Source organism: Camelus bactrianus, chromosome 20, assembly GCF_048773025.1.
Source record: "Camelus bactrianus isolate YW-2024 breed Bactrian camel chromosome 20, ASM4877302v1, whole genome shotgun sequence".
Taxonomy (NCBI): Eukaryota; Metazoa; Chordata; class Mammalia; order Artiodactyla; family Camelidae; genus Camelus; species Camelus bactrianus.
This window is the reverse complement of record NC_133558.1, coordinates 31,114,802-31,126,513: the sequence shown is the minus strand read 5'-3', so window position 1 is coordinate 31,126,513 and position 11,712 is coordinate 31,114,802. Positions and strand designations below refer to the sequence as shown.

The window sequence follows — 11,712 nt, the reverse complement described above, 5'->3', positions numbered from 1 at the left end:
CGGGCCGAGTTCTCTGATTGGGCGAGAGGGCTGCTCCGCCCGCCCCGGTCTCCGGGGCAACGGCGCTGTTCTCCACCCCCTGCACCCGCGCCAGCTGGGCCCAGACTTGAAAAAGTGGAGGTGGGAGGGAGCGATGATGCAAAAGTTAGTTAAAAATTGGGGTGGGGAAAGGAGGCTACAGATACGAAGAGGAGCAAGCTGCAACAGTTGCCAGAGCGGAAAGGCTGGAAATTCCGGTGGGGCCCCTGTTCCGGGACGAAGAAACAAGTACCACGACAGCAGGAGTTTCCCCCTGTCTGACTCAGGAAGGTGCTGGACAGAAACATGGAATTCATTTCCGCAACAGTGATTATAATCCTAGGTTGTGTTGCTCGTTTATTATTCCTTCGGTGGAGGAACTTGCGTGGACCCCCATGCATAGGAGGCTGGATTCCTTGGATTGGAGCTGGATTTGAGTTTGGGAAAGCCCCTCTAGAATTTATAGAGAAAGCAAGAATCAAGGTATGTGGCCCCAACAGATCGGGTTTGCAGAAAAGATAATGTTCTCTTTTTTATTTTCTTTCATTGGATCCCAAGTGCAATGTTAGAACCTGGGGAACCTACCTGCTGCCCACAATTAAATGATCTAGCCGTTTATGAATTGCTCAACTAACAATCAACAACTATGTCTTATGCAAGGGTTTTCGACAGGAATAGATTTTTATCAGGAATTACAATGCAGCTTGTAGTTACCTTTTTGGAAGCAGAGTACTAGTTCATCACAGTTTAAAAATCCTAAGAGTATACATATTAACTAAATGCTTGCAATGATTGGGAAGACAGAGGTGTAATACAATTAATTTCAATTTATGGAAACGCTTAATAAATTAGTACCCAAATCAGAGTTAACACCAGGCCATTGTAAAAATTGCTTGCATACTTGGTCTTTACAAATATAGTGGGAACTGTATTTTCAGCTAGTGTTATTACTTGACGGTGATGTGTCCATTTTCACTGCACACCAAGGGTATTAGTAACTGTTGTTGCAGTACATGTTTTTGTCTTTAAAATAGCTTTTAAATATGTTTCTTTCCAAAATAGTATGTAGGTTACTGCTAACATTTTTCTTTGTTTCAACCAGTACTTCAATGAGCATTCTTGTGTGAGTGTTCCTGTGTGTTTGTATTGTGTAGTTATACTTTTTGCACTTACCTGATTGTTTCATCAGAATAATTTCCTAAAAGTTAAATCTTCCAAAGGACATTAAATTGTTTACTGTGTTACCCTTGCAAAAGGATGTAACAATCCTTTTTCTTTTACCTTTTCTTTTCCTTTAAGTATAGAGGATTACCTATCACCTCATATCTTGGCCCACACTAGGTATCATAATTCTTGTGTTTGATAGATGAAAAAATTATCTTTTAAAGAAATAATTCTTTGTCTGCCATAGCCTTCCTTAGGCATACAATTTTGATAAATTTTAAGGAATGTTTCTAAAAGCTTGTCTTAGAAGGTCAAGCAAGGTCACAAAGATTATTCTGTTTTCTTCTAAAAGGTTTAGAGTTTTGCATTTTACATTTAGATCTATGATCCACTTAGAGATAATTTTTTGTGTGGTGTACATAAAGGGTGAGATTTTTTTCTCCATCTGGATGTCTAATTGTTCCAGTAGCATTTCTTGAAGAATTTTCCTTTCTTCATTGAATTGCCTTTGCAGCTTTTCACAAAACAGTTGACTATACATGTGTAGATCTATGTCTAGCCTTCTTATCCTATTCCTTTGATTTTGAAACTTACTCCTTTGTTAGCACTACATTGTATTAAATGGTATATAGTTTTATATAAGTCTTTAAATAAGGTAGTGAAAGGCCTTTTTTTTGTAATTTATGTGGCATTCAAGATTATTTGCATGTTAATATACATTTTAGAATTGGCTTGTCAATATCTATAATAAAGATTGTTAGAATTATGATTGGAAGTTTGTTAAATCTATAGAAAAACTGAAGGAGAATTATCTTTTTAGTGATATTAAGTCTTCTAGTCTATGAATGCTATATATCTCTCCCATTTATTTAGCTATATAATTTCTTTCAGAAATATTCTGTAGTTTGTTTTGATGGGGTCTTGCCTTGTGATTAATTATTTTCTGAAGTATTTTATACTTTTGAGGTTATTGTAGATAAAATTGTTTTCACTTTTGTTTTCTAGTGGTATCCCTTGCACACAAAAAAGTACATTTGTTCTTTGTATATTAACTTTGTATCCTGTGACTGTGCTAAATTCATTAGTTCCAGCAGTTATTTTGTAGATTTCTTAGGATTTGTATATATGTGTAACATACTCTAAAAAACAGATAAATTTATTTCCTGTTTTCTGATCTTTATGCCTTTTATTTCTTTTTCTTGTATAAATACAATCAGTAGGACTTCTAATATATCATTAAATAAAATTGGTAAGGGTAGACAAGTTTGTCTTTTTCCTAACATTAGGGGAAAAGTGTTCAGTATTTCACAATTAAATTTGTTGTTACCAGTAGATTTTTTGAAGGTGCTTATTTCAGTCCTCATCTTTGATCCATGCTCAGAATTCACAGATGTCACAGGGAAAATAAATAGTGATCTATTATCTGTTTACTTCTACACAATTCTCTCCTCTGTGGAGTTTTAATCCATTTAGTTATTGTTTCCCCAGCTCTCTGATGCCTTTGAAAATATGATCTTTGTAATCTATCCCTCTTTTCCTGGTTGCCAGTGAGATCCTTGGCTTTGGTCTTATGTATTGTATGGTAAAGTATTTTTGGTGGGTTTCTTCACCTATAAGGAAGTTCTTCCCCCGTTTTTTTTTTTTTTTTAATTTTTCCTATAATGCGAAATTTTCTCTTTTTGTTTAACCATACTGAAAGGAGTTGGGTTGCCTTGGACCAGCTGTCAGCAGGAAGATTTGGTTGGAGGCAGTTGCTTTGCAGGTTTCTATGTTTTCTGTCCTCTCTGGCTACAGTGAAAATGTCATGCCTCTGCACTTCTATGCCTCCTCTGCTTCCGGGATCTAATCTTCCAGACTGGAGCTGTCACCGCTGCTCTTCTACAGCTGCTGCTACTAAGGGATGCAGCCCTCGTCTTCCCAGGTGTTCTCCTTGCTTTTAAATAATCGTGCTTTCTGAAACCCTCTGAACACTGTCTGCATCATCTTTTACCGCCTCCCTCAATTTCCCCTGGCCTGTTCATTTCAGCCCATCTCACAGTGATTCTGACTCTGTGTATTGCCTTCTCCTATCTCCGAGTCTATACTTCTGACCTTTTACTTTGTTGAACCTGCTGGACATTCCTTATTCTTTCCTACACATGCTTGCAGCATCCACTGTCAGGTCTGCCGGTGTCAGGTGCTGGAGGCCGCACTTTTGTAGTGGGTTAAATATTTTCTTACTGTTTAGCTGAGTACGTTTGTTGCATTCTCCTTGTGGCTCTGTGTGATTTCCCGGAAAGATATAGAACCATTCAGAAAGAAGTAGCCACACTGTCACTACCAAAATTGGAAGTCTGTTTTCCTCTTTTAAAAAAATAGGTTTTTTTTTTTCGAGTAGGTTTATATTCTAAAGGCATAAACATGTGCACAATGAAAAGTACTCCTCTCGTCTCTGTCCTCCGGCTGCTGAGTTTTCCTGTTTCCATTCTCCTGTGTCACCTTCAGAGACAGTCTATGAATTAGAGATGTTTGCTTCTGAAATGATGGCATAGTTGTACTTTTTCCTATTCTTCCCACTAAGTACAGGTAAATAATATCTGGACATTATATATGTATAGGACAAACATAAAAAAAAATTCTGAAAGGCAGCGAGAGGAAGGCGGGCAGGACAGTGACCACAGGATGTGAGGAACAATATGGCAGTGGTTCCTTGGGTTTTCTTTCTGCTTTATGTATCTAGATTGCGGTCTAGAAAAGCCAGCAACCTGGAGATGCAGATGGATACACATTAAAAAATAAAAAAGCCCCAATAAAAGCCTATGCTCTCTAGGTAAAGGGCCAGGAAAGGAGCAGCCTGGCAACACGGAAAACTTTTAGACACTAACTGCTCCACTCCAGCCAAACAGCATGGAAAAAAATGATGGCCTCACCTTAGTCTGCAAGTGTCGAGTGGAGATCCTTGCCAGGATGTAATAAAGTAACTGTCAGCCAAGGGAGGCTGACGTGGGGTTCTAGGAGGTGAGCGGCCCAAACGAAAAAAATGCACGAGGAGTTGCCATACTGCCAGACAGACTTCAGCTGGAGACACCATGGGGTTAACACTTTATTGCCACAGGGAGGTGCACACCTATGATGCACCTGTCCTGCTATGTTCTCTGCCAGCACGTGCGCAATCTGAGTTTCTTTGTTCATTAGGCTTACAGAATATCTCTAGCACATGCGTACTTCTGTTTTCTTTGTTCTAAATCTTATATAATTGACGCATGCGTGGAACAATTATTTACTGCATACTATAAACATGCACTGATCGTGGCCTTGGGTCCCACGGCCTTAACTCATCTCAAGGCCAGCTCACAGTAACCCCCACCCCCTTCCTAGCTGGGCTGGTGTCAGAGGAGGCCTGGAAGAGGGTTAGTGCCTTCAGCACCGCTCAGCAGTAATGAGCCGGTTCCAACGTCAGCAGCCTGGACTTCACCAGCACCAGAGGCAGCAAGGAGCCCTCTCCCACGCACTGAGGTGCTCGCCCACGGGCCCCAGAGGATGCAGGGCTCTCACCACCACTCGGCAATAAAGATGCTACTCCCTCACCCCTAAACCAGTGGAGGTCATGCGGGAGCAGTAGTGAGGAGCCCCTCCTTCTCCCAGCCACAGAGGCATAAGAAAAACCTAGTAGGGAGATTTACCTTTTACTCCCAACCAGTGATAACAAGGAGTCATTCTGTCTCCACATGTAAATGGAAGCTGAGTGAAGAAACTAAATTTCTGTCTGCTACCTGCTAATAATGAGGTGGCACCCTCCTTCCCACAGCAGAATAATGTCACAGGAGGCTTGGAAAAACAGATGGTTTAAATAAGATTCAGAATGTCATAACATAATATTCAAAATGACCAGGTTTCAATGGAAAATCTCTCCTCCTACCAAGAACCAGGAAGATCTCAACTTGAATAAGAAAAGATGGTCAACAGGTGACACACATACTAGAATTATCTGCCAAGGAGCTAAGGGCAGCCATAATAAAAATCCTTCAACAAGAAATTATAAACACACTTGGAAGAAATTTTTTTTAAAAAAGTCTCAGCAAAGAAATAGCACATATGAAGTAAAAACAAATGGAAATTTTGAAACTGAAAAATACAATAACTAAAAAAAGAAAAAAAACAATCTATCAATGGGTACAGTAGAGAAGAAAGAAAAAAGAATCAATTAATCCAAGATAGATCAATACAAATTACCCAATATGAACAAGATAGACTGGAAGAAGAGAAGATAGACTGAAAAAAAAATGAACAGAGCATCAGGGACTGAAAAACTGTAACAAAAGGCCTAATGTTCATGTTATCAGAGCCCCCAGAAAGAGATTACGTATATAGATGTGAAGTTTCTTAACAAAATATTGGTAAATAAAACCCAGTAATATATAAAGGGACTTGTACCCCATGACCAGGAGGGGTCTGTTCCAAGGATTCAAGGCTGAGTAAGCCACCATGTTAACAGGCTAAGAGGAAGAAGCATGTAATCGTACTAGTTGATGCAGAAAAAGCATTTCACAGATTTCAACACCCATTCATGATTGAAAAAAAAAACTCAGAAAATTAGTAAGAGAGGAGAACTTCACCTTGATAAAGAACACCTACAAAAATCCTACAGCTAATAGCAATCTTAAGGGTGAAAGACAAAATGCTTCATCTCTGGTTGGGAACAAGCAAGGAAGTCTGTTGTCACTACTCTTCCTCTCCACAGTGCTGAAAGTTCTACTGAGTGCAATAAAGCAAGAAAAAGAAATGAGACATACAGAAAGGAAGAAATGTCTGGTCTGTAGATGATGTGACTGTCTACTTAGAAAATCCCAAGGAATCTACAAAATAATCTCCTGGATATAAATGAGTTTTGCAGGATCTTAGGGTACAAAGCCAACAACTGTATTGCTCCAAGCTAACCATGAACATGTGGGAGTGGTTATTAAGAATGCAGTACCATTTACAAGGTCAAAAAAGCTTAATAAAAAATACATAAGCACCACGTCTACAACATCCCGTGTGTACTTGCCTTTACTTCGTAACACTCACAGTGCTGACACCGTATAGAAAGGAGAACAAAGGGAAAGCCAGTAAGACAGAGAACCATTGTTACAGAATTCATAACACTGCACAGGATCATTTGCACGGTGTAGTCTTTTCACAGTAAGTTACTTTCAGCAACGGTTCAATGTTTGACCTTGGCTGTTCTACACTGTGGCCCGAGTGCCTCTGCATGTCACAAAAGGCCACTCTCCTAGTGGACAGTTAAGAACTCTCATTTGAACAAAACTTCAGCAAACAATGAACATTACTCATCTTCATCTAAGTGTTAATTAACAAACAATTGTAGGTAGGCATGTTGGGAAGCAAGGTAGATGTCTGGATGTACTAATGGAAGAAATTAAGACTTTACCACCTGGGGGCTCCATGATCACTGGGCCCACAGTTGCACAGGAATGACCACGTGCCATTTCACACAGGTCTAGAATTGACTGTCATACTGAAATACTTAGAGCATAAATGATATTTTGAGATATTTATAATAGCTGTAATGGAATATTAAAAGTATGAGTGGTGGGTCTAAGAATATACATGTTGGATGTGGTGTGGGAAAGTCAGTGTGGCCACAGGAGGAAGCGAGAATGAGGCTTGGAAGGAAGATTATTATATTCACAGGTCCAAGACGGAGGTCACCGCATACCAGTCAGGGCCGTGCGGGGAGGCACCCTGTCGGTCAGGAGGCAGGAGATGGAAACAGGAGAAAGCCAGGCCAGAGCCTTATTTGGCCTCCTCTGGGAAGGCAAGGCCGGCCAGGTTACCCAATTTAGGATTGATGAGTTTGAATAATTTCCGAGGGCTTTGGGCTATCGGGGAGGTCTCTGGGTGCCTGGTACTCAGCCCTGGGATGATTTAGGGCAGGGGAGATGTTGGCTCGGTGGATGAGAGTTAGATGAGGAGTTAGTTGGGGGTGTAGACTCAAGACTGGTTGGTTTCCATAGGAAAGGCGTGCTCCTGGTTGGCTGAGCCCTCTGCTCTCTCGGAGACTCGGCTGGTCCCAGGAGGGCCGTCTCTACCCAGCAGTGAGGCCACCAAAGCCAAGCATCAAGAATAAGAAAATAGAGCTAATATAGTTGGCCGTACAATCACTGGATGCCAAATAGACACCAAATCTAAGCAAGTACAATTGGAACGGTCGGTTCTTTTGCTAACAGAGTCGTGGGGAAGACTGGTTTGTTGCCTCCATTCGTAATTGAAGAAAATGGTAAATGATAATTAGAAGTCAGTGAAAATAATGAGGTCCACAGGAAAGTCGTGGACTCCCTGAAATCAAACCCTGCACTAGAGGTTTGTAGACTCGTGGGAGTGATGTGCTAGAAAACTGACGGTGCAGGAGGGAGAAGGCGCACACGCACAGCAGAGAGAGCATGGCATCCACGATGCCCATGAAGGGGTGTGGGCCCCTCACGGGGGCAGGACCGCCGTCCGTGTCACCCGAGGGGAAGCGTGGGGAGTGGGTACAAGTGGGTGCACATCTCTGTAAGACCTGGTGGTGAGAAGCTGGGATGCCTGCAGAGCAGGCGTGCGCTCTCAGAGGGCAGAGGGGTGGGCCCGGTATTCAGGCGAAAGAGTCATTTTGGAAAGCGAGGAAGCGAACGCGTTAGAGAATGTTGGGGGACTGCAGGACGTGGTTGAGTGACCACAGCTTCATGGCAAAATCAGTCAGCAGTTTACATCTTCTTCTTGAATAAAGTTGAGCTGTGGGTTGTTTATAACCTTACTGATACCTTGAAAACAGTGTTCAAATATCACTGTTTGATACCATTTCTAATTCTTTCTAATTATTACTTCATACCACCAGAAAGGAAGTTGCAAGCTAATAATAACATGATCCAAAGGAAGGTTAAGAACTTTGACAGAATAAATGAGGATTTATATTATTTAGATTTTGCATAACCATTCAAAATTAATAACTAATTACCATATATAATCATAGTTGTTTTTATCTTGACTATAACTTCAGTATTGGGGTTCTTGAGGAACACAGGCTTAAACACAACCCAGGGCCCAGTAAAGTGTTTATTTGAAATGCTTACTAATACGATCTGTATTGATATGTTTTCTTTCAGTACGGACCAATATTTACAGTCTGTGCTGTGGGCACCCGAATGACCTTCGTTACTGAAGAAGAGGGAATTAACGTGTTTCTAAAATCCAAAGAAGTAAATTTTGAACTAGCAGTGCAAGAGCCCATCTACCGTACAGGTAAACAACATTTGCAGGTCCCTCATTTGAAATTCAACATCAAAATCCAAGCGCATCTTCAGGCAATGACCACATCTTCACTCCTCTGTCAAGAATGATGCTGGCCCATTCTTTTATTATTAGGGTAGGGATAGAAGGGGAAAAGAGTATGTGATGAGTTTGGTCCCTGAAAAACAAGTTATTGGCAACCTCAGACATTTGGATCTCAGTTAGACACGTGTTAGAGATGAGGTCACCTCACTGAAGTTCCCTTTGGGAAATGTTGGAATCTGCATCCTGTTGGATATTTGGAATCTGTATCCAGCTCCCAAGATGTCACCAGGTCTGTTCTGCTGTGTACACAGCTCTGGGCTTGGCCACATGTTGCTCCTCTGCTCCCTGAACACTGAATTGCACCATTAAGTAAGCCCCCTGACCGTGGCACTTCCTGACAAGTCCATAGGGCTGGTAAGGTCAGTGGGGCTTGGCTTCATGTAATTGGTGCCCCTTCACTCCCCATCCTCCGGGACTGCTGGGCAGTACTCGTCAGCATGCTTCAGAGCGACCGTCCGCCTTTATTTCTTCTGCAGCTGCAAACACGCGTGCTGAGGCCATCTGTCCTCCCGAGAATGCGGAGCTGGTTCATCTTGTGCCAGGTTCTCTTCTCTGCCTTCACAGAGTGCTTGCCTCTGCCGTCCGTGGCTTCTTTCTCTTTGTTTCCCTCTCTGCTTCTTTCTTGAGTTCATTTTCATATAGCTTCTTGTGCATTTCTTGCTGTTGAGACAAGAAAGTTTGTTTGCACGGCTGTCAGTGATCCATAGCATGATTACTATTTCTCGTTGCCTGCGTGAAAAAAAATCACAGCCTGAGGGTTACGTTTTTGGACTATTTAGTGCTTCTTGGTATTTAGACTGTGGAATTCCAGATAAAAGAAGCATAAATATTTTGAAGGCTCTTGATCTGTAACTTGACATGTTTCTTCAGAAAAATATGCCAACTTAGCTATCAGGTGTAAGTAAGTGATCAAGTTTTTTCACCTCTGCCTCCCCTGGGGATTTTGTGCTTAAATATTTCTACTTAACAGATGAAATATGTTAATGTTTACTCTTTTTTTTTAACATTTTTTATTGAGTTATAATCATTTTACAATGTTGTGTCAAATTCCAGTGTAGAGCACAATTTTTCAGTTATACATGAACATATATATATTCATTGTCACATTTTTTTCTCTGTGAGCTACCATAAGATCTTGTATATATTTCCCTGTGTTATACAGTATAATCTTGCTTATCTATTCTACAATTTTGACTCTTGAGCCAGCTCTCCATTCCTCTCATATTGTCCCTTACCATACAGAAGATGTGGACTCAGGAAATGTAAAAATTATTCTAAGTTAACTTACACAGAATGTAACCTACACATAGTAGGATGATGAATATATGTTTTGAAAACCTCATATTGAAGACAATACAACAGGATTAAAGAAAAAATACAAAGAATAATGAATTTAAGGACTCAGACTGTTAGCACCCTGACCCAACCAGAAGTGTGTATCTTGAAAGGAGCACAGACACTAATAGAAAGGATACAGTGGCGCCAAAGCTACTCCTGGGGTTGGGAGATGCCTGCTGGTGGAAGTGATATTCACAGAGACACATGAAGGAGAAAAGAAATTAGCGGGAGAAATGTATGGCTTGTAGGTGTTGGGGTCCGGGGTGGGGATGGGATGAGGTTGGTCAAGTAGAAGTGTTCTGAGTGGATAGAATGGCTTCTGAAGATGGTGAGATGTGTAAAAAAGAGCGAGTGTTTTCAATTTACCTGCAATATATATTTGGAGGCAGAAGGGGCTGGAAATATTGGAGAGACAGAGAGATGGTAGAAGGCTTGTAAACGTTGTTAAAGATAGGAAGCCAAGGAAAAATTTTAAACATGGAAACAGAGTCACTAGCTTTGTGTTTCCCAGAGGCCTTCTTAATCACCCATCCCTTAAAGTGACTTAACCTGTAGGCTTTCTCTGTCTCACAGTCTGTGTTGAATCCTCACCCACCTTTATTTGCAGGAGGTGATTTGATGTCCTGGGTGAACTCTGACTGTAGCCCCTGCTGACCATTGAATAGTGAGGTATATGGATTGTTTGCTTCAAGGAATTGTTGCTTCTTTTGAAAATCGTTTTCTCTGTCTACAGCATCAATTCCAAAGAATATCTTTTTAAAACTGCATGAAAAACTTTATGTCATGCTGAAAGGGAAATTGGGGTCTTTCAGCTTGTATCAATTCACTGGACAACTGACTGAAGAATTACATGGACAACTGAAGGATTTAGGCACTCACGGGTCCAGGGACCTGAACAGCCTAGTCAGGTAAATAGATGCCTTATTATTTAACCTTGAGGTTTTTTGTTTTGAATAAAAGAACTTGATGCCTATACGTTGGACTTCAAAAATTATCTGGTAGATAAGTGAAGTCTACCTAACTAGGCAGTTAAAATTATATTAGTCTCTTAAATTCTAATTAATGGGCAATTTTCAGTTCACACTTCAATTTTAAGGTGAGCAAATAAGCCAGTAAAATCATTTGAACACATCTACAATAATTTCTCCCTCGTCGTCCCATACAGTTTTGTACTCCCTACGTGGATTTCCCTCTTATAATTGCCATGCATCCATCAGAATTTTGATTAAACATTGAATTTGTGATTATTAGAAGAGGACATGGAGAAGACAGGGAAGAGGACAGAATTAGAAAGTAGATGACCAGGGTCCAGGAGATGTTTGTGAGACTCGACAAGGTGGCTGGCGGGAAGTCACCATGGACTTCAGGGCTAAGCCCAGCATCCTTTGAGCAGGGAGGTGCTAAGAGGCAGGTGAGCCAGGCGAGGACAGTGGAGAGAGCCAAGTAGCCCTCAGCCGTGTTCTGTGGCTTTCCTGGACACACGCCTCGGGAGATTTGGTGAATTGAACTCACCAGTGAGGCACTTTTCTGTCTCAGTGGGATATGGGGATGCTGGAGGCAAGAATCAACGGTTCAGACTCATAAAACACAACAATGTTTAATATTTTGTTAGAAGTCCAGAAAGAGAGAGAGAAAAACAAAAATAAGGACAAAAACAAGCAACCAACCAAACTTTCAGCCTGCCTCATGTCTACAGCAAAACAAAGCACATTCTTGAATAACTTTGAAACCTTGGGGAAGGGAGATCCTAAGAAATTTCTGTAAGGAAGAGATGGTAAATAAAAATGGACTAAACAGTACTTAGTGTTACTAATGTAGGGCATGTTAACAGTCTCTGAT

At 41.0% G+C, this 11,712-nt stretch overlaps 1 protein-coding gene across 1 annotated transcript in view; it reads left to right on the top strand.

The window, feature by feature from the left end:
* The first annotated feature begins 82 nt into the window (after positions 1-82).
* The window catches only part of CYP39A1 (cytochrome P450 family 39 subfamily A member 1), a 57,896-nt gene continuing 46,266 nt past the window's right edge, over positions 83-11,712 (top strand). Inside the window, exons 1-3 of the mRNA XM_074348849.1 lie at positions 83-501; positions 8,307-8,442; positions 10,607-10,781. Of these exons, the coding sequence (XP_074204950.1) occupies positions 325-501; positions 8,307-8,442; positions 10,607-10,781 (488 nt within the window). The 5' untranslated portion in view covers positions 83-324. The remainder of the gene's footprint in view (positions 502-8,306; positions 8,443-10,606; positions 10,782-11,712) is intronic.